The sequence below is a fragment of the Orcinus orca genome, chromosome 12 (genome assembly GCF_937001465.1).
Source record: "Orcinus orca chromosome 12, mOrcOrc1.1, whole genome shotgun sequence".
Lineage (NCBI taxonomy): Eukaryota > Metazoa > Chordata > Mammalia > Artiodactyla > Delphinidae > Orcinus > Orcinus orca.
Genome location: NC_064570.1, coordinates 46,855,063 through 46,878,748, shown reverse-complemented (window position 1 = coordinate 46,878,748; position 23,686 = coordinate 46,855,063). Strand labels below are relative to the sequence as shown.

Sequence of the window (23,686 nt, the reverse complement as noted above, 5' to 3'; positions counted from 1 at the left end):
AAGATATTAAGGTTTCCATCCAAGCGCTGAATCACTGTAGGCTTTATGGACTTCTAAAAACAATCACTATAGATTTGCAATAAGTCAAAATATAGCTGGATAGCTCACCTTGAAGTTTGAAGGCACGCCACCAACATAAAACACGGTGTCCTCAGGATCCAGATCCAGCAAGGAGTCATCTCCCGCAAATTCCCCCTTTTTAATAAACTTTTCTTCTGCGGTGCTACTTAGACTTGGGACTGTTAAAAACACCTTTCCGTGTTTTCCTACCCTGTTCAGATAAAGAATTTTCACTCTTTATTAGCCAGATAATTTGTAGAAAATATGGTTTTTTTTTTTGTGATACATGGGCCTCTCACTGTTGTGGCCTCTCCCGTTGCGGAGCACAGGCTCCGGATGCGCAGGCTCAGAGGCCATGGCTCACGGGCCCAGCCGCTCCGCGGCATGTGGGATCTTCCCGGACCGGGGCATGAACCCGTGTCCCCTGCATCGGCAGGCGGACTCTCAACCACTGAGCCACCAGGGAAGCCCGAAAATATGTTTGTTTGTTTTTTTAAATGTCAAAATGTGAATGTCCCTTCATCACAGAATTGGTGATTTGATTTTGTCACTTTCATAAGCATTTATATAATGTCAACAATCAAAGGGAAAGGGAAAAAAAGACATTCCATCTTGGAATCAATTCATGGATTGGCCAGATTAAAAAAATCTAATAATCAGATTGCTCTTTAGAAGTGATGACTATTCTTTCTAATTTTTTGTTTTCCACTAAGGTATTTGTGAAGGAGTACAGGAATAATGGAAGAAAGAGGAGCAACATCCATAGAAAGACTGTGTGTGTGTGTGTGTGTGTGCGTGCGTGCGTGCGTGCATGCGTGAGTGCATTCAATAGATTTTTTATGAAATTTGCAGATGAGCCCTGTGTCACGGATTCACTTTACCTTTCAATCTTGACAATGCTGAAGTAAGCAGGCCAGGAACTGACAGGCTTGGAGTCCAGGGGAATCTCTACATCCTTAGTTCCCAAATTATAAACGTACACCAGGTTATCATTTTTGATTGCAAGACCCATGTACTCTTTTTTGGCCTGAAATGTCAAGAAGTCTCTTAAATAAAATCCATATGAATGAATGTCATCTTTCGTTCTCATTTCTTTAAAAGACAATTAGCAATCCAGATGCTTGGCTGTATATAAGGCAAGTCTGGCTTGAATTATTACCAAAGTGCCCATTAGACTGGGCAGCGCCTCGTTCTTTGCAGCCTCCCTGTGGCTGCATCAGTGTGCTGCCCCTCCCCCCGATCCCTCCATGCCTGTCCAAATATACCTTGGGCAGGAAGGCAAGCAACTGTGGGCTTGTGGACATTTGATGGCTGTCAGGAGTGTGCTAACCTTGTTTGGTTAATCTGGGGATATAATGCAGCCTGGCAATACCGATTGCTATGCACCTTCAAAGCAGGGTTCAGCATTAAACATAATAGGCCTCTGTACTCTGGGTGTCTTTGAAATGCTGCATTCAGACTCCTCAGACTTAGCAGTGTGAGGCCGATATGAAGAAACCACAGAAATATCCCACACAGAGAAGAAATGACTTGTCCTAAAGTCACTACTTTAGTCTTGGCCTTAAAATGGTCTATAACTTTTGAGGTGCTAGAATAGAAATTTTGTTTATTTGCACAGGTAGCTTTGTTTTAAGGCAAGAGAAAAAGCACTTATCTTTCCTTTCAACATTATTCCATCATTTACAACCACATGCTCTTACGTTTTTGCTTCCGAGGTATAGGACGAACTGATCTGCAGTCCCACCCAGCTCTGGTTGCTTCACAGGAGGAGGCTTCATGTACAGGCTCAGGGACGTAAAGGTCTTTAAGTCATCCATTCTGGCTTTGGGATGCACTTCGACTGCCGACTGACCATCAAACATCATGGAGACTTGGATCTGGAGTTACAAAATTATTCCATTAAAAGTACCCCGCAGAAATGGGCATAGTGCTTTCCCATGGTTCTCAATGGGCTTCCCTCATTCCTTATGAGGTCTCTGAGCTTTACCCGTGACCTCCAAGCCTTTGTTTACTTATGTCCTCAACTTGTTGGAGAAAGGATTTAAGGAAGATAATACAGTTTAAATTTAAAGTGAGGTGAAAGAAAGCAGAACAAAAAGGTGACAAAGTAGGTCTAAGAATGAGGATAAATATGCATTCCACAATGAACTACATATTTGGTTAAGGTGAACTAAACAGCTTGAAGGGATACTTGGTCAGTTATACAATTCACAAGGCCCATAAAATTAACAACTAATTGATCAGGAAAATAATAACTAATCTTGGGTACTAATATAGCTAGGACCTTTTCCCTAGGGTCTTCAAAAGAGGAGCGTGGGGTGAGGCTGTGAGCAATATCCTTGACCATGTCTGGACAGTTGGGAGGGGTCTAGAGGCCAGCTTTGAAGTCTTAGATGGGGTCTTAAAACCTGGCTCTGCCACTTACTAGCTATGGAACCATGAGCAAATCACTTAACCTGTAGTTTCCTCATCTGTAAAATGAGGACAATAAATTTGTTATGAGAATGAAACCAGATGATAACTGTAAAGTGTTTTCCAGTGCCTGGCTTTATCATTATAATAACTGCAGTGATGAGTTCATTAAGATGTTTCTTACAATGATCCTTAGAAAGGCATCACAACAAAGCAGGATTTAGTAAATACATTTCTAAGAGGCCCAATATAACGTGCTGAACTGGTCTGATTCGAGGTGATTTTCAGAGTATTAATAAGTAGATGGACTGTGTATATTCATGTCGTTTATGCAAATATTTATGAATAAGTAGATGTATTACAGAACTGAATAATATTAATTTGATTAATACTGATGGTCAGTGAGTTCAAGATTATATTTCCAAGTGCCTAGAGTGCAGCTGTCTTATGTTGCCAGTTGAGTAAAGCAAAATAAATCTTAATGAACAATCAAGCAGTGTATGGGATTAAAGTTCCTTTGTAAAAACTGAGAGTTTGAAAAAGATGTATATATGCATAGAAAGCATCTCCCTTTGGGGAGCTGTGTGGGCCCCAAAGGCATTGCCAAGACTCTCTTCAGAAAATGGTTTCAGGTGATTAAGGCCCCCAAATTCTACCCCATAGAAATAAAACTACCAGAAGGCATTCACAGAAACCTAGCATTGGAAATGCCACTTCTTGACAATAAATCTTTTTTGAAATGTTCTTCAAGGTATCTAAAAAAGGTGATTTGTGGGGTGGGACCAATTATCATATATCATTTAAAAGTTGGGGGCTTCCCTGGTGGCGCAGTGGTTGAGAGTTCGCCTGCCGATGCAGGGGACATGGGTTCGTGCCCCGGTCTGGGAAGATCCCACATGCCGCGGAGCCTGTGCTCCGCAACGGCAGAGGCCACAACAGTGAGAGGCCCGCATACCGCAAAAAAGAAAAAAAAAAAAAGTTGGGTATATTTACCAATAATAATTTCCTTCATTACAAAATAGTTGATTTCCAGTTCTTAATTCTGTCAGTAATTAGGACCAACAGTCTGTTCAGGCTGACTCTCAATTGAAAAAATAAAACCATACAATTTGGTTGTAAAAAATAATGCTGGTCTATAAATTAATAAAAAACAAATTAGAAAGGGGGCCAAGAACAAGCCATGTTTTGCCACACTGAAAATGTTAATTGCTGTGTCAGGATATTTCCCATCAATGCCAGCACTAGTTATGGTGTTGTGTTGCTTCTGTATAGCATCTCAGGATGAGGTCTTTGTTGAAATTGTTCAGTTTAGCTGCTATGTGTTAAGCCTGTAGAGAGGTCAGTAAAAGCTTCGTATCATCTATGTTGCACTAGAGAATTCTTTGAAGAGGTAGATGAGCAAGATTATTTCATATAGTAACTGCACAAAGACAGCTGTTAGGATAATGAATAATAATAATAATAATAAAATGGAGTCTTTTAGTGGGGTTAGCTTTCCTTGATTCCTTTTGCTCTACGAGCTTTGTTGACTAGGTTAAATGTGTGCTTCTTAATCTTGGTTACACATTAGAATCACTGAGGAGCTTCAAAAAAATACAGGTTCTGAGCCCTTCCTCTAGAGAGCATGAGTATTGCTTTGAGGTTGGGACCAGGAATTGGTTTGGTTTTCAAAGCTCCTCATGTGATTCTAATGAACAGATGGAGCTGAGAACTACCAAGTTGGATAATATAGTAGAAAGTTTCCAGCTCTGGAAGCTGCCCAAGGAGCCTGAGCTCAGCCTCACGCTATCATTGTCACCCAGTGACTGATGACGACTCCTTTCACTGGTTACCTTGCTGGCAACGCTTCTGGTCTGAGCAATGAGCTCTCGGATCCTCTGGATACTGGCAGAAACGTTGCTTGCAGGCCGCTTCTGCTCTACTGTGCGAAGCTGATCCAGGAGCTGAGGGACAACTTCTGTCAGATTTCCAACTGCAGTTAATAAAAATTAATCACTTGAGTAGATACCTCAGTATTAAGTCTACTTCAGGAATGAGATGAAGAGACAACAAATACATGGTTACTTCTGGTAGAACTATAAGAAATTATTTTTAATTCTGAAAAATTAGTAGCTAAGCCCAAAGCATAATCAATTCCTATCTTGTGACATTTATAATACATATTGAACTATAAATTGTATGCAGAGCAAGCTGACATATAATGTCCACTTCTAAAGGGCAGGGCCCATGACAAATATGCAGATGTTCATTTCACTATATAGCACAAGTTCTGCTTGCATTTCTAATATAACTGATATAACAGGTCAAAAGGAATGCTGGGCAAAAGGAGGTGGCATCTTGTTTTCCAAAATGCCTGTTCACATATCAGAGTGCCACTGCAGTGGTCCAAGCAGAGGCAGAGCTAGATGGAAGAAACAAGGGAGCATCCAGAGAAGTGGCAGTTGTGCCAAGGTGAGGGGCAGCCATGGTTTATGGTCCCAGACAAAGGTGATGGTAGGAGCAAATCTTACTGACTTTTTAGGTTATGTTTTGTTGTGTGGGGAGGGGGGATGTATAACACACACAGAGAAAAGAGCACAAATCATAAGGATACAGCTTGATGAAAGAACCCCAGATACAGAGAATGCCGTAACTTTCTCCAAAGTTTCATGGACTGGAGCACTGGCTCTCCATGTGTGGTCCCCAGACCAGCAACATGGAGGTGGGGCTCAGGTGATTCCGATGCACACTAGTGTTTGAAAACCACTGGACTTGAAAATAAATATCTTTGGGCAAACTCCTATCTAAGGGTAGGGCATGGTCACTGAGCATTAGCAGCTGAACAAAAGCAAGCCTCTTCCTGGAGCCAAACTAAACTCAGATTCAGGAGAATATGTCAGTGAGGACCTAGGAAACTTCTCTTTTCTGTACTTAGGAAACAAGGTGCTTCTCCAGCAAAAGGAATGAAATCAGGTAAATAATAGCTACTATCATGTAGTGTATTTGTTAATACAGTGGTAAATATTTGTTATTTGGATCACTGACCACAATAGCTATGCTATAAAATGGCTATTGTTATAGTATAATAGTCTTCAACATCAGAGGCAATAAAGTATGTTTAAAGCATTACATTAAATGCTGATTATGAAAATGTGTACAAAACAGGTTTCCTCTACCCTCAATTCTCTCAGAGAAAGGGAGCCACTTTAGAGTCTTTATGAAGTCTCATATTATGGTATGCTTTTTCATTTACTTTGTTTTGAACCACAAAATGCTATTTGAGGAAAGCACACAATCAGTGTTAGTCCTAGATGGTTACTGGAATCACTGATGGGACTGAACAGGGAGGAAAAAAAATTAACACCAATTTAGTAAATATTCCTGAGGCAATATCTTTACAAATGTAAATATTGGATATCATGTAGGCAAATTTTTTAAAGATTAAGTTTCAAAAGAAATTGAGAGGTTACATGGAGGGCTCATGAATATATACTTAAAAGATGAGTATAAAAGAGCTATCTTCCTGTTACAGGAATGGATATTGTGCCCTGGGATAAAATTTCTAGCGATGGACAAATCCATACGTGGATTTAAAAAGTTGGTTCTTAATCCAGATGAAAGTGAAGGGAATACGGTCTGCAAAACCATTCTGGAGAACTGGAAGTTCTAATCATGACAAAGACATTGATATTTAGGAGGTATGAAAAGATGGAATAAAAATATGAGACTGGAAAATAATTCGCAAGTAATATGTGATTTTAATATCTATGTATAACTAAATTAGATAGATATCAACATATTTCATCTTCATTACTATATATTTATATTCAAGTTGGCCAACAGACTTTACTTCTTAATGGGAAGCTGAAGTTATATTTGGCCATATTCAGTACTTGTTGGTAATAACCTGCTTTACTCAGGTAAGGAAAAAGCAATGATGTTTAGTAACAGCAGTGCTGTTTAGTAAACTTTTTTCCTAAAAGCAAACCAATATTTTATTAACATATTTATTCTAACAGGTGATTGCCCTTCTTTCCCAAAGAATCAATCTTACATTGATAAAAACAAGTGTTACCATTATTTCACGTAGAAAAAAATTAACTCAACCAGTCTGTCTGGTGTTTATTTATGGGAAATACATATATTTCCTATGTCCACACACATACATATATATTGATAGATGAACTGAGCAAAAAGTTTTATCCTTTTCTAAGCTAACTTCTACAATATTCCAATCTAAAACTTGAATGAAAAAAATTGCTTCTTAACAAAAGATGTGTAGCGTTTAATGGCCAATTCCTCAATTGGATGCAAATTGTGAAGTTACTAAGTGATACCTGCATCTCTGGCAAAGTCCACTGCAGTGTTGTAAGCAGATGAGTCAAAATGTTGAAGATTCTGTGACCAGTTGGTTAGACTGTTAGCCATCGGGGCGGCTGCCTGCTGGACTTCCATTGTGGTCTTGTTAGCTTCCGCGGTGATCAGCTTGGACTGATCCAGGCGCTGCTGAGCGTCACCTTCACACAGAGCACAAGGACATTTACTTTGCAAAGAAGGAGGACATTTGATGGGGTCATGAATATCCATTTCATCACTGGGATGAAAGAGACCTCAAATTCAGGTTTTTCAGCCAAACCGAGATCTTTAAATAAATGTTAATTATGGTGTAAGTCAGGTGCACTAGAATATTGTAAATAGTATTAACAAGTGAGCTTGGAAGACTCTAAAGTCTCATTAAAATCATGTCGTTCATTTAAAACATTTCCAAATTAAAGGGAAATTAAAAAAAAGAGTAGTATTTCTTCAGGTTAGAGACCTGGTGAGGAAGCTATAGAAAATGCATATTAGATACTAACTCATAAAACGCCTATGTCTGAAATTCATTGTAAATATCACTTTCTTCTTTGTGGGGCAGCTTCTGTCATAAAAATGATGCTCTAGTACAGAAGTAAATTGATAAGGAAAGGTATTTTTGAATAAGAAAAGCAAGTTTCAAAAGAGATCTATAGTGAAATTTTTTAAAGTTATATATTTAAAATAAAACCAATATAAGTTTACAACAAAACGGTTTTTTCCTGGGTAATGAGATTATAAAAGATTTCTCTTCTTTCTCTTTTCTTATTTTTCTATAATGGTCATGTCTTATTTCTGTAATAAAAACAATTAAAAATCACTCAGGTGAGGTTGTAGCTTTAATTATTTTTAACTGGAGAAACACTTAACTTAACCCCACATGCTCTGAACTCTGATGGATGTAGCTTTGAATCCTGGGTCTGCTTCTTTTTGTTGCTGTGCCTTTTGGAGCAAGTTCCCCAACCTTGACAAGCTTCAGAGTTCACATCAGCCTAAAGGCAACAGCAATACTTTCCCACATGAGATAATGTTTGTAAAACACAGCCCAGTGCTTAGCATGTGGTAGCTCTGATGATGCTGATGACACCCTTCCGGCCAGGGCTTTGGCATCCTGTAGTTCTGTAGCTGAATTTGCTCTGTGTAGTGAAACACCACATCCAGCAGCAATGTGTTAACTTTCACTATGCTGGGAGAGGCACTTATGCGCCCAATCACATCTTTCTAAGATAGCACTGTAGTTCCAGATTAGGCAGCATGAGCGCTCTTGTTTTTCTCTCTGGCTCAGTGGTCTCCCTGCTTGCACTATAAGAACGACATGGCATGTAACAGAGAGCAGCTGTTTACTGCTGGGGCCAGAGAAACCCAATAACCAAATTAGGGCATATTTGTTAATGAAAAAGGATGTTCACAAGAAAGTAGGTTACCAAATAGTATAAACATCATGATCTCATTGACATGCATGCGTGCACGCACACACATACACACAAGATTGGAGGAAAATGCTCTCAAATTTAATTGTCACCCCTAGGTGATGTGACTACAGCTTTTATTATTTTCCAGGACTTTTGTGTGTATGTGTGTGCGTGTGTGAGTTGAGAAAAACATAGTTTCTTTTGTCATCAGAAAGCAATATTTATTTATAAAAAGATTAATAAGCAAAGAATCACCTACTCTTTCCTCAAAGGTTTACCTTAATACTAGTGAACAAACAGATGAGCCTTAAGTTCTCCCTGAGATCCTCACCTCTCTCTGTGGCTTGCAGTCTCTTAATGGCATCATTTAATCTGTTTTTGAGGGCACTCTTCCTTGCTAGGGCTCCACCTACGCGCCTACTGGTGTCAGCCACTGCCTCGTCATTGCCTGTGGAGAAGAAGCCAAAAAAAGTACAAGTAGGGCAAAGATGCCAGGAAAGAAATCTCCACTGCAACAAGGAAAATTCTGGTTTGTACCACTAAGTCATCTGCAATATTCTGAATATAATATAACATAGAACACCAATTCTGGAAAGCGGCATTTCAACTCAGAGGTAAAGGATTGCAGAAAACTTGTAACACTGCTTCAGAGTGATTTAGGATGTCATAAAGTAACTCATACGGATGTACAGATAATGGCTAACTTTTTTGATTGAAAAATATAGCACTGCTGTGACTAACAACTACGAGCAGCACGATTGATAAAGAGCTGAAAAGATCTATCTATACTTATGGTGATAACTGGTTAGATAAGAATAATTATTTTTTCCTGATTGTTTTAATAAATTTTAATTGATACACAACACACATCTAGAAAAGGGTACACAATTATAAGTGTACAGCTTGATGAGTTTTCACAAACTGAACACAAAATATAACCAGCGCCCAGGTCAAGAAAAGCATTTTTAAAAGCATTATTAGCCCGTTACGGTTTCCTGGGACCTCCATGATTACCCAAAGGTGACCACTATTCTGAATCCTATCTCTGCCCGTTAGTTGTGTCTATTTTTAAGCTTTATTCAGAAGAAATGATAGAGTATTGTAATTTTCTATATCTTTTTGTATCTGTCTTAATTTTTGTACAGTTTTAAGTCTTGGTATTGGGTAGTTTAAGTCCTCTAGTTTTTTTTTTTTTTTTTTAATTCAAGACTGTGCTGGCTATTCTTGCCTACCCCCATCCACCCCCATTTCCAAAGAAATTCTAAAAGCATCCTGTATATGTACATACAGTTCTGGTACTTTAAATGAGATTATATCGAATCTATAGATAAATTTTGGCAGAAACTGTTATTTTTACAAATTCAAGTCTTCCACTTAATGAACACAGTTTTTATTTATTCTTCCCTAGATCTAAATTCTCATTTTTATCTCCATTTATTTAGATCATCTTTTAATTTCTTCAGTAGTGTATTATAGTTTTATGTGTAAAGATCTTAGCATCTTGCATCAGATTTATTCCTAGGTAATTTATGTTATTGCAAATGGTGTTATTTTAGAAACAGTTAATTTCTAATTGTTTTACATAGAATTAAACTGGATATTTACACATTGAATTGATAATGTGGGGAATCCTTATTTTATTTCCAATCTTAATGGAAAAGCTTTCAATATTTCAGTATGAATATTGGTTTGTTGAATATTATTTTATTATTCTTTATTAAATTATGGAAGTTTCCTTCTATTCCTAGTTTGCTATGAGTTTTTTTAAAATATGAGTGGGTAGCGAGTTTTGTTAAATGATCTTCCTGCATGTAGTGAGATAAGCATATGAATGTTCTCCTATGTTCTGTAAATGTGGTGAATTGCTACTGATGTTTTAAATGTTAAAATATCATTGAAATCCTGGAATAAACCGAACTTGGTCATGTATTACCATTTCTATGTATGCTAGATTTGATTGGCTAATATCCTGATTAGGAGTTTCACATCTCTGTTTAAGAGAGAATTTGGCTTATATTTTTCCTTGTTTATAACGTCCTTAGGTTTTGATATCTAAATTTTGTTGGCTTCATAGAAAAAAGAGAGTATTTCCTCCTTTTCTATTTTCTGGAAGAATTTATGTACTAATGGTGTTATTTCTTCTTTAAGTGTTTTGGAGAATTCACTGGTGGAGCCATCTGAGCCTTGAGATTTCTTTGTGGGAGGGCTTAATTACTGATTAGATTTATTATACACATGTATGTACATACAGTTCTATCAGATTTTCTATTCATTCTTGCATCAGTTTTGATAATTAGTCTTTTTCTTAAAAAATTATTCTTGAAAATGTACTTGTAGCATAGACCCTAACTGGGGCTACCTTGGCACAAATCTAAAAAAGTCATGATGTAATATCTTGTCACCTGAACTGAAGGATCAACTTTCCCAAGAATTCTTGTTTCATGCTTTGTTTACTTCCAAAGCATCAGGAAATGTATGTATCTTGACAAACAAAAAAATAATTTCTTCACTTCCCCTTCTTTTCTTTCTCTCCAATGGGCTTGCAAATATATACCCTCCCATGGTGTACTGTCTCTTTTCAATTATACAGTCTTGGTGTGCTTGGTTTATTGTTCAGTTATCTTTTCCCCATACATGTACATAAGGGGTATATATGGGTGATGCTTAGTTGATTCTGTCAATGTACTTGTACCAAGTACAATGTAACCAAAGTACAAGCATTTCTTTCTTGTTTCCTCTGGGTAGTGCCAATAATTTCCCAGAATTCAAGGAGGGTCTTAAACATACTTTGTTGTTGTTTTGCACCCTCTCTCCCTCTTTTAGTTTCAATTTTTGAATATTGTAATACAAGCAATCTATTCAGCTCTTCCTTTTGGGTTTTGTTACTGCAAAAAACACTGGCTGATATACTGAGAAAGAATATATTTAACTGTATTTGGAGTTTTTGATAAAATAGGAGAAAGAAAGTCTATTTGGGGCTGGATGTTTATAAGAAGAAATGCTTCATAAAAAGTCTGTCCTATTTGGAACCCACTGTCTTACATAGACATTTTTCATTTTACAAAGTAATTCAGTAGAAGATTTTAAAAGACAGCAGCTTCCTGAGTTTATTACAGATGGCTATTTGATATAGATAATGAAAAAAAGGAAATCTGGTAAATAAAGATTACTGATCATTGAAATTCATTTGGAAATGAATTAACAGTAATCTGAAATTACAGTGTAACTCAATAGATGAAATATGGTTCAATTTGAAAATCTGAATTTATATTACAAACATGCGTATTTTCTAAAGGGAGGCAAGTTCTGATCCACATAGTCCTAACTCCCCATCAGTGTCCCTTTGGCAAATAAACATATGAAGGGATTTAACCAAACAAGATTATGAAATAGGTGACCAGATCTGAAAAATATTCAAAGAGACCAAAGCAGAGAGATTTATCTACACATAAAATATGGAACTTTGAAGAGACAGCATTATCAGAATAGAAAAATTGCTTTCATGAGGTTCAACAAATCATTAATGACAGGATTGAGAAAATACTTTGCAAATTATCAAGGAGAATAAAATATTTAAGTCACTGCATCGTGAAGACCCACATACTCTGGTCTTCACAAACAAAAGCAATACATACATATGACAACATTTATCCAAAAATATTTTAATATAAGTATTCTAATTCTTTACTGCTAACATTCTAATTCTTTTCTAAAGAGCATGTTTAAGACTAAACTTGTATAATAAATTAATTAGAATGAAGAAACAGCATTTTTATTGTCTGTTTACTCAGATAATAGCTGCTTTATGGTAATTAGATAGTTAAATAGTCTGCATATGAAAAACAAATGCATTTATGTTCTCTATATAATGGCTCTACATTTAAAAAAGAGAGAAAATGTACAGTTAGACTTCAGGTTAATTGCTTTGATAAAATCACATGAAATTTTCAGTTTCAAACTTGGTCTTTGTTTTTAGGTGGTACAAGTTAGCTAGATAATGGATTTCCAACCTCATTAGTCAATGCTCTAATATCCTTAGGAATGAGCTCATTACCTCAGAGATGAGTAAGGTTTAGTAAAATTCTTAGTTTGATTGTTTTCAAGAGTAACTCATAAGATTCAAAACTAACTGAAATGATTTCACTTTTATTTTTTCCTCCCTCTCCCACTCTGGGATGTGCTTGATTTAGCAGGTGCAGATACCAGCCTTTGGAAGTGCTTTTTTCCATATGGTCATTAGGCTTGTCCTAAATACAGCAAACTTGTATAACACAAACTACAAGAAAGTGCAAAAAACCAGATGGCTTTGTGGTACCCTGTCCTCCTGACTCTCACAGTGCTGACCCATCCCTTCATGGTAAAATTTTAAAGGGCCTTCTGAATTGTTCAAGGAAGGTTACATTATGTGCAATATAATTTTAGTGTTAAAGTGTATTTTATGGTACTATCTCCTTGAAAATTGGCATTCATAGTAGGTTTCTATTAATTAGCCTTTTTGATTAGCAAGAATATCCACTATATATTGGATAACTATATGTTTCCATTTAATTTTACTACATGGAATTTTTTTAAACCACAATTTATTTGAAAATATCTAATACTTGCTTTTTTATTATTCAGATGAAATATAATTTATTCTTTAATCCTCGCATTTTGAAACCTCTGTTTATACGCAGAAACACTGTGTGAAAGGAGGGAAGCAGCTATAAATCAGAAGGAAGACAGGAAAGAGAAAATATTTACTAGAATTTGCCTTTGCTTGCAGCTCTCTGGCTTGACTGAGGAGGTTCTCACTCTCATCTTTATGGTAAATGATTTGCGTATCAATCCCACTCACAGCCTACGAGGAAATTGGATGGAGAGAGTAAGAATGACAGCAGAAGAAATCAACTTTTCATCATTCTAGGATTTAAATGATACAGTTTATCTGCTAAACACCAAGCAAAATACATACAGCTTCATTTTCATAGCTCACAATCAAGGTCAAATGTGAAAATGAGAAAATAATATCCTTGACATTTTCAAGATAAATGGTTTTTGAGGAAAATTCAGCGAACTTGGAATAGTGCTTGGCCAAGGGCCCACCAAAGTGCTTGTCATGAAAAAGCTGTTGAATAAACAATTTTTGAGTTGAGGAAATCTGAATGTATGCATAAAGTGTCTTTTCTATCAGCAGGAACAAGTCTTAAATATTTTTTATTCAGGGACTTTGGTTTAAAAAAGCTGTCAAAGAAATTGGCATTTGCTGATTGGAGTATGACACATCTTGAAGAACCTGCATTACTGAAAACATTCATAACATAAATAAAATGGTCTTTTCTTAGTTCTCCGGCCCTTTCTGCCATTTGTATTACATTGGAAGCTCAACAGATGACATTAGGAAACAGAAAAGTCATAAGCCAGGAAAAGGCAACATAGAAATGAATGTTAAAGTAAGGGAATACTCACATCATAAATTCGATCAGTGATGTTCAAAGCCTGTTCTGCAATTTCGTTGGCTTCACTAACATAATTGGCAATATTTTCATAGACATTTGAAGCGTCCAAAGCCTTCTGTACCAGCCCATTCACATCTGAACTGTGCAAATTCCTGTTAATAAACAAACATGGCATTAGTTCTCCTTCTTACCTCCTTGAGAAATAGGGCCATTTTTGGGGCCTGATTGGAGTACTTCTGGGACCAAAGGTACTTCCTTCCTGTTATTTAAAGTACCTGGCTGGGCAAGGTTTTCCCGAGCTGCCTTTCCTAAGGGCACATTTTCTTTGCATTCTTCTACTTTTGGTTCCCTCAAGGCTTCACCTTGTTTCGGCTCCTTGGCAACTGCCTGCCTGGCAGTAGCCTCAGGGAAAGGAAATGCTGATTTAAAAACAGCGTCTGCACCTCTTTACTCAAGAGTTTGTTTACGTGGTGAAGTCAGGCAGAAGAATGAACCCACAATCATCCCCACCTGCTGCTTACCCGAATCAGCATTGTTATTCCCTCCCTGGCAAAGAAACTAAGGCCCTTGGAGAGGGTGCATAACCTCAGCTGGTGTTAAATATTAGTTGGTTTCACTCTATTCAATCTTTTTTCCTTCTTTTATATAACAGATCACATTTTTCTTTAAGAAAGGTTATAACACATATTGAGCATCATGTACAGATACTGGGCTAGCCCCGTTTCATATATTATGTCTCTAAATCTTACCACACCCATGAAGTTGATATTGTTATTCCTTTTTTCCATAAAAGTTGCTGAGGCTCTGAGGAAGGGTGCATAGCTTGCCCAGGGCAAACATGGTTAAGGTCTCACTCCTGAAGCCCAGCTGCCCCCGCTTAAGTGCACAGCCTCATCTCACAACCACCCCTGCCCTGACACCATGTGCTCTGCCTTTGTCCCTTCTGGCCCCTGTAAGGTTCCTCTAACATTTACTGATACCCATGATGCACTGGACACCCTCACGTAGAGGTTGATAACAGTATGTGCCTCAGAGGATTCATATGAGGTCTAACAGGGATAAAATATGTGTAATGCTTGGTTCCATGCCTGCCATCCAGTAAATCTCAGGATTTATTATACCTAAACCATTTCCTAAATGGAAATTTCAAACTGTAAGTGTATCCACACAATAATTCATATTATTGACAAACACTTCTTCCTCTATAATACAAACTCCAGCCCCCTCTTCTGCAGCTCATCCTAAATCCTTTGTCTTAATTTTATTCAGTCTTAAATCCACCAGTTCCATACTGTTTTCCCAATTCCAGAAATTTCTGACTAGTATCACTTTATTCATCAGTAACTTCTCAGAAGATTCTCTGTGATGCAGTACATGACACTGCAGATCCTACACTGGCTCCTCTCTTCACACCACCCTGACCTACTGAGCTCAGCCAATTGTTTCTCAGCCTCCTCCAACCAGTTTCAGTCCCTGTACACCGGCTTAGGCTCAGAGGAACTTCCTCTTTATTTCCTTGGCAACTTTCTTCTTTTTTGTCGGAGTTCACCATCATTCTGGCTCCTCTGCAGTAGGGCTGACAACCATTCAGGGGCCCACAAAGATGCTTTCATGTTAACTTTTTTAAAATCAGAAGAAAAAAATGAGGATAACAATAATGATTACATTAGCCTTTATACCTATGTAGTAATGACATATAATTAAAAAAATTTTTTTATGGCCCATGAAGGTCATAACGCAGCCCTGCTCTGCAGAGGAAATTCTGATCCAAATGCCTGCTACTTAAATCTCCCCACAACCCCCTGTTCTCAGAAATGGCACAGAGAGTAAAACCTGAGGAAGTTTTAAAAGAAAGGGATAAAAGGTATAAAATGTTACCAATATTTATTAATATTTAAAAATTTTGCTGGCTAGAGTGGTGAGCAGATATATCAAAGAGCTTGAAACAAAAAGCCTTTATTACTTTGTTTTCATTACTAGGCACAAAACAGGTACTACATCAATATAGAAAATAAAGATGTGCTTTTGAAATGGTAGCTTCTTGATGAATTATGTTTATCTCTGTTTGAGGCAAAACATGCAAACCACTGGGTACACCAGATAGATGCTGAAGAATATTCACATTTTGAAGTGAAGACGTCTATAAATTTGGATGTTTTCCTGAATATATGTAGTCAGAAATATGCTAAACGTAAAAAAGGGACTTCAGGGTGATTGATATTTCTGATTATGTTTCATGTAAAGCATGGGGTAACTTCCTTAGAAGTTCTAGCTGGAACACTGTTTGCTGCAGGGTTGAGAAGGTCTGTGTTGGGATCCCATTCAATGGGATGTAGTTACTAAATGACAAAAGAACAACAAAGAGGGCCACAGAATTAATCTCAAAAATAATAATCTACCAATACAGTTGTTACCAAAACTAGTATTTTCTCCAAGTTCCATTTTATTGGCTTGATCAGAAGCACATTCCCTGGGAGCATGACACTGAGCTGGATACAACACCATCTCACACACCAAGGTTTTACCCATGATCTCTCCATCCCCACTCCCACCCCTGCCCTTGGCAATCAGGAAAGAAAGGTGATTTAAGTTTTGAACAGAAGTGAATACTGGGTCTTATTTTATTCATGACCTTCACAATCCTTGTTTCTAATTGCCAGACTTGCAATCTTTCTCTATAATGATCTCATTATTTACCTATTTTTTCAGGGTCATGAATTCAATGCCAGTCTTTTAGTACATTTCAATTAACATTAAATGAGTGCTTAGGACTCTCTTCTAGATACTGCGAGGAAAATTATCAATTGATTTTTTCCCTTAACAGGTGCTGAAATCAAATAGTTCCTGCTGGGCACTGGGGAATGGCTGGAGTATCTGCCACAAGTTCCACGTATTGCCAACTTCCAACCAGCTTTACTTAAGACACTTGGGTGTGGAAAGCTAATGCTGTCTCTGAAATAAATAGGTGATGATGGCAGAATTAGACCTTGCAGAAGGATCTGATTTACTTGATACTATTTTGGGCAGCAGTTATATCCCTATAACTAAAATGTGTTAGGTTATCTTATCAATAATGTGGAACAGAACTACCCCTCCCACAACACAGATCTCTAATCTGACAGATTTTTTAAAATCGAAAAACTGTCTCCCCAAAGCAACTGCAATAAACAATAATTGGCTCTCAGACTAGCCAACCAACAAACAGAAAAACAAATAAGCAAACCCAACTCTAAAACCAAACTGCTAACACTGTATCCCAGCAACCCTGTCATGTGAAATTGAATAAAAATAAGTTACTCAGCCTATAAAGATGTTTGCATTTCTAAAACCAGGATATTACCTGCTCAGTTCATCAGCCTCTTGTTGAAGGTTCTGTGCATGGTCAACAGCCTCCTGAACTAAATCATGACTGAGGTTGCTTAGGTTGGATAGTTTTCTTTGTAGTTCACTTTTGGCTCCATCTATTTCAGCATAAATCCCTGATGCATTCTAAAAATATTTAAAAAAGAATTGAATTTAGAGGGACTTAAAATATTTTTCCCAGGGAGCACCAAAGATAATCTCTATTCCTCCTTACTATGAAGTTCAGTAAGTTTCAGGACAGATCTACAAGAGTCTAAAAGGTTATACATAGATATTTATCTACTTGCATCTTCAACTCCTTCTCTACTGATTGCTTCCCTACAATTCAGACATGCTCTGCCATCTCTCATCCGAAAAGAAAACTAAACAGAAACCCTCCATTGTCCACACTTCTCCCTAATGTTATTACCCTCCTTTTTTATCCCTTTCATAGCAAAATAGACACCCCCCCCCAAAAAAAAAGTGTTTATGCATGCTATCTCTATCTCATCACCTTTAAATTCACGCTTTTGACCTATTCCAGTCTGGATTTTACCTCAATACTCCACCAACACAGAAGTTCACTTAATGATTTCTGAGTTACTAAACCTAATGGGTATCACTCAGTTCTCATCTTATCTGACCTCTCAGCTGTATTTCTTTTGCTGACTACTCTCCCTGACACTCACCTTGTAACATGACCTCTCTTAATTTTCAATTCAACAGTAGACCTATGATCTTAGCCAAAGACCACACACAGGATGCTGCTGCAAACCTATGACTTTCAGCCTTGGCTGGGCCCTCAACGCTGAAAAGAATTCGCTCTCCTGGTCACTCACATAGTGACTCTAAACACTGTCACCATTCCAAAGCCAATAATAATTCCTTCCCCCACCCCTTTCCGATTCTCATCAGGTCACTTTCTTTTCTTTTTTATTTAGAAGACATAAGCTAACTGTTAGTGGGAACACTTTTTTCCAGCTCCCAATGTGATGTTCCTTCCCTATGAAGGCAGCTCAATTAGTGGAACTACAGGCCTTTCCACATTTTCCTTATTCTGCCCTGAGAGGAGGAGTGGTTTATTTGCTTGGTCAATTTAGGGGATAACTATACAGAGCCTGCTCAACTCCACCCTTCTGCTCTTAGGAGCAAGCAGCTAGCAGAAAGCTGAGTTTCCCTGTGCTCCTGCACACAGCAAAAGCTGTCCTGGGGAGAAGCCCCTCCCCGCCCCAGGAACCCTGCGGTGTTGCTGGTCTCCTTGGGCAGAACTGCCTAATTCTGGGATTGAGTATCAGCAATCCCACTTGGCTAAGAGATCTCTTAAGAAGACACACCCTCAGTTTAGCTGAAATAAAGGTGATATTCTTGGTCGTAATATTTACTGTTTATTTTTCAACTTGTTTAGAACTTGGGTGCTGAAAGGGGTACCATTTTTTGATAACCCCTAAGAGCCTCCAACACCGACAACCAGGAGTTTCCCCAACTCTTTGCTACCACCCCCAGCTCCCTCCCCAGCCAACCCTATACACTTACTTATAGCTACATCTTCCTCAGATTTTAAGATGAAAAGTGTTCCTTTTCTGTACAAGGCATGCTCCCCTATTTTCTCAGTGCCCCTGTTTTCTGTTTTCTTGCTCCCTAGCTATTGGCTCTTCTCAGATATAAATATGCTTAAGTTCCTACTAAAAAACAAACAAACAAACAAACAATTACTTGACTCTAGCTTCCCCTGCAGCTTCTTCTCTTGTGTTGATGAAGTGCTCACTACAGAAATGGTTCTTGCCCCAAGGTTCCCAATGTCAGACCCCATACTGCCAGGTCCATTAGACACTTTCCTGTATTTACCAGATCTGTCTCTGGTTTGTGACAGTGTTGGTCACAGTCTCTGCCTTAAAACCCTCTTTTCCCCCAGTTTCTGTGATGCTGCTCTCTCCTGGTCTCCTATTTCTCTGGCCAGGCAGAAGACTTTCAAAGCTGGTGTTCCTAGGGGCTAGACTCAGCCCTTTCCTGTCTGAGCGATCTAATGCCTTTCTCTGAACCCAGCCTTTTAGTCTTCTAATCCATTCTCCACCACCTTGCAGGAATGGTGAACTTTCTATTAAGCAAATCTGATATTATTTCCCTTCTCAAAATCAGCCACTTGCTTTGCATGAACAAATCCAATTCCTAAGCGAGGCTTCAGCAACTGACTCCTCCTCTTACTAATTTCATCATTTCTTACCACTTCCCACCCAACCGCATCCCATGGTCCAAACTTGACTGATTGTTGTTTTCATGCGCCGTAATTTTTTCTGGCACCTGTGCCTTTTCACATATTTTCTCTGTCTGGAGTAACTTCTCTTTGTTTTCTGTCTGATCCACCTGGAAAAGTTATACTCATCCTTCCAAATTCAGCTCAGATACCACTTCCTTTATGAAGCCATCTCTAACCTCTCTAGGGTGAGCTGTGTTGCCACATATTTCAATTATCCACGTGCCACACGACTGTTATGATTTCACGTTATTATTCCACCCACCAGATTATATAATCTTAGAAGGCAGGGACTATGTTTAATTTATTTTTATACTCCCAGAATGTAGCATAGTTCCTAGCACATAGGGTTTATGTTATGACTACAGTATTAAGGGTGTAGTCCATTTGGTTGGTCATCTGGGGAACAATACTGTGAAAAAAAAGTTTTTAGTTGTATAAGCAGAAAAAATACCATGGATATTCTACCTTTACTCATTAATTTGCTCAACAAATATTCATTGTGTACCCACTATGTGCCAGGTACTCTTTCAGGATATAGAACACATAGCTATGAACACAGTCTCTGCTCTCAAGGAATTTACAATCTAGTGGGAATATACAGTAATAAATAAAACAAGTGATTAAATAAACGAACAAGCTAATTTCAGGGAATAAAAAATATTTTGAATAAAAGATAACAGGTACGGGGCTTCCCTGGTGGCACACTGGTTGAGAGTCCGCCTGCCGATGCAGGGGACACGGGTTCGTGCCCCGGTCCGGGAGGATCCCACATGCCGCAGAGCGGCTGGGCCTGTGAGCCATGGCCGCTGAGCCTGCGCTCCGCAACGGGAGAGGCCACAACAGTGACAGGCCCGCGTACCGCAAAAAAAAAAAGATAACAGGTACGATGGGTTAGAGAGTGACTGAGGGCAAGAGAGCTACTTGGACTGAATGTTCACAAGGACACTAGCCATTTGAAGATCTGGGGATATCAGGTGCAAAAGTCCTGAGGCAAGAAAAAGTATGGTGTGTTTGAAAAACAGGGAGGAGTTGGAGTGTATGAACAGGAGTGGGCTGAAGTGTAGTGAGGAGGGAGAGAGTGGGTATGAGGTCAGAGAGGTGGGCCAGAGTAAGGTCACTTAGGGCCTCATGGGCCATGTAGCATGAGTTTGTTTCTTACTTTAAGTATCACTGGAGGTTTTGTGTGGGATAAATAATGTTATCTGATTATGTTTTTAAAGGATTGTTCTGCTGCTGCATAGAGAATGGATCTCGAGGGGCAGGTGTGGAGGCAGATGAATCAGTAGGAGGCTCTTTCAGAAGTCCATACTGGAGATGAGGAGATTTGGACTCATACTCAAGAGTAGCAGCAGAGAAGAGGGTAGTGGTCAGAAATCAGGATTCGGTTTGGAAGTAGGGCCAACAGGTCTGGTTGAAATGGGAGTGAGGGGAAAGGAGAAATCAAGAAGGACTCCAGAATTCTGATTTGAGCAATTGGATTGTTCCAGTTACTGAGCTAGGTAAAACTAGGGAAGAGGGTGTTATTCAGAATACGTTAAGTTTGATATGCCTATTACACACCTAAGTGGTAGATGAAATTGTGATTTAGCTACATACCACACTGAGTTCTTACTTGAAAACGTCAAGTATGCATTTGGATATAGAAGCTTGGAACTCAGTGGAGGTCTCAGAGCTAGAGGTACACATTGTGGAATCATGCATCTAATTGTTCTTTAAAGTCATGGGATTCATTGCGATCAACTAGGGAGAGAGTATAAGTAGAAAAAAAGGCCCAGGACTGAGCACTGAGCCATTCATTATCCAGAGCAGGGACCAACATGGCCCAGGGCCAAGTGTGGTCTGAGGCCTATTTTTATATAGCTCCCCACTAGGAATATTTTTTACATTTTTAAAGAGTTCTAAAAAACATCAAGCCAAACCAAACAAAGAAGAATAAGGGAGAACAGTTTTATGTGGCCTTCAGAGCCTAATATATTTACCACGTAGTGGACATGCAGAGGCGAAGCTGTCAAAGTTGGCTGAGAAGAAATGGCCATGGAGGAAGGAGAAGAATCAGAGTGGGGTATTGGAGAACCCAGGACAGGAGCTCCAAGTGTTTAAAAATAGAGGGAAGGGTAATTAGTGGCAGGGCTAATAAAGCTGAGGAGAGAGAAACAACCATGGTTTTGGCTATGTTGAGGTCGCTAATGACTTGGACAAAAACAGTCTCAGTGAAGGGACATGGAATCCCACTTGGAGTGGGTTGAGTACAGTAGTCAGCGGGTGGCTGGAAGGTGGAAACAGCAACTGTAAATGACTCTTGAGATGTTTTGCTGTGAAGCAGAGTAATGGGGCAGAGATTAGAGGGGATGTGAGCAGGGTTTTTCTTCTTTTTAATTTTTAAAAGGTAGGAGACACTAGAGTATGTTTCTACGTTGGCAGTAATGATTCAGTAAAGAGTAAGAATTGGGCAAAACAGAAGAGAGAGGGCACAGTTTGGGAGTGAAACCCAGCAACCATGTTTTTGAGCAGAGGAAGGATGGGATTCAGAGCATAGGTGGAGGGATTAAACTTTCACAGGAGAAGGGACGTTTCACTAATTATAATAGGTAGGAAGGTAGAAGTGTAGATACACATGCAGGTAGACTGGTAGCTTTGGGGAGGGAAGATGAGGGGAATTATCCTCTCTTTGTTCCTAATTTTCAGCAAAGCATGAAGCAAATTCACCAGCCAGACTGATAGAAGGGGAGGTGGGTTTCCCACCAGTCATATTGGCTTCTCTGGTGTGGCCACGATGCTGAGGGTACTTGGGTTTACAGGGTTAAGGGATTAGAATTCTCAGGTGAGTACAATAGGGGAAGAGGTAAGTATGGAAGTAAAGGGTATTTGCAAAGAATGATTATACTGATAATTTTAGCTTAAGGAAGGAATGGCAAATGAGATGGAGGAGGTTTTGCCGTGGCTAGAGAATTGGTGGAGTGTGCCTTCTAGAGTAAGTGAGATAAGAGGTGGTGCTCAGGGAGGGAGGTGCTTGATACTGGGATTTGGGAGAGGCATTCTTAGTGATGACAAGATCTGGGTCTGGTCATACTAGGGATTACAGAGGTGGATGGGAGGAAAAGCTTGTTGGACAGGAGAAGTTCAAGGAACCGGAGGTCTGAGAGCTGGTGGACTCATCCATCTGGATTTTGATGTCAGCAAGGATAGTGGTGGGAGTAGGGATGGAGAGGAAGACAGGGACGGAAAGGAAGCTAAAACAGTCAAAGAATGAGATGGTGATCAGATGACTTTAAAATAATATCCTTTTGGGCTTCCCTGGTGGCGCAGTGGTTGAGGTCCGCCTGCAGGGGACACGGGTTCGTGCCCCGGTCCAGGAAGATCCCACATGCCGCGGAGCTGCTGGGCCTATGAGCCATGGCTGCTGAGCCTGCGCGTCCGGAGCCTGTGCTCTGCAACAGGAGAGGCCACAACAGTAAGAGGCCCGCGTACCGCAAAAAAAAAAAAAAAAAAAAAAAAAAAAAAAAAAAAAATCCTTTTAAAGGTAATAAAAATGAGCTAGGAGTACTTTTGTGGGAGAGGAACCAAGATGGCGGAGTAGAAGGATGTGCTATCACTCCCTCTTGTGAGAACACCAGAATCACAACTAGTTGCTGGACAATCATTGACAGGAAGACACTGGAACTCACCAAAAAAGATACCCCACATCCAAAGACAAAGGAGAAGCCACAATGAGACGGTAGGAGGGGCGCAGTCATAGTAAAACAAATACTGTAACTGCTGGGTGGGTGGCTCACAGACTGGAGAACACTTACACCACAGAAGTCCACCCACTGGAGTGAAGGTTCTGAGCCCCACATCAGGCTTCCCAACCTGGGGGTCTGGCAACGGGAGGAGGAATTCCTCGAGAATCAGACTTTGAAGCCTAGTGGGATTTGATTGCAGGACTTCGACAGGACTGGGGGAAACAGACACTCCACTCTTGGAGGGCAAACACAAAGTAGTATGCGCATTGGGACCCAGGGTAAGGGGCAGGGACCCTGGGGGAGACTGAACCAGACCTACCTGCTAGTGTTGGAGGGTCTCCTGCAGAGGCGGGGGGAGTGGTGGCTGTGGCTCACCATGGGGACAAGGACACTGGCAGCAGAGGTTCTGGGAAATACTCCTTGGCATGAGCCCTCCCAGAGTCTGTCATTAGCCCCACCAAAGAGCCCAGGTAGGCTCCAGGGTTGGGTTGCCTCAGGCCAAACAACCAACAGGGAGGGAACCCAGCCCCACCCATCAACAGTCAAGGGGATTAAAGTTTTACTGAGCTCTTCCCACCAGAGCAACAGTCAGCTCTACCCACCACCAGTCCCTCCCATCAGGAAACTTACACAAGCCTCTGAGATAGCCTCATCCACCAGAGGGCAGACAGCAGAAGCAAGAACTACAGTCCTGCAGCCTGTGGAACAAAAACC

General features: G+C 39.5%; 1 protein-coding gene across 4 annotated transcripts in view; it reads right to left on the bottom strand.

Annotated features, from left to right (window-relative positions):
* The window catches only part of LAMA4 (laminin subunit alpha 4), a 151,494-nt gene that overhangs the window by 31,073 nt on the left and 96,735 nt on the right, over positions 1 to 23,686 (bottom strand). For all 4 annotated transcript variants that reach the window (XM_033418625.2, XM_049695492.1, XM_033418624.2 and 1 more), the window contains 9 exons: positions 16,995 to 17,143; positions 13,665 to 13,806; positions 12,960 to 13,056; positions 8,548 to 8,664; positions 6,789 to 6,968; positions 4,305 to 4,444; positions 1,761 to 1,937; positions 942 to 1,087; positions 109 to 271 (listed from right to left, as the gene is read on the bottom strand). In XM_033418625.2, the coding sequence (XP_033274516.1) occupies positions 109 to 271; positions 942 to 1,087; positions 1,761 to 1,937; positions 4,305 to 4,444; positions 6,789 to 6,968; positions 8,548 to 8,664; positions 12,960 to 13,056; positions 13,665 to 13,806; positions 16,995 to 17,143 (1,311 nt within the window). The remainder of the gene's footprint in view (positions 1 to 108; positions 272 to 941; positions 1,088 to 1,760; positions 1,938 to 4,304; positions 4,445 to 6,788; positions 6,969 to 8,547; positions 8,665 to 12,959; positions 13,057 to 13,664; positions 13,807 to 16,994; positions 17,144 to 23,686) is intronic.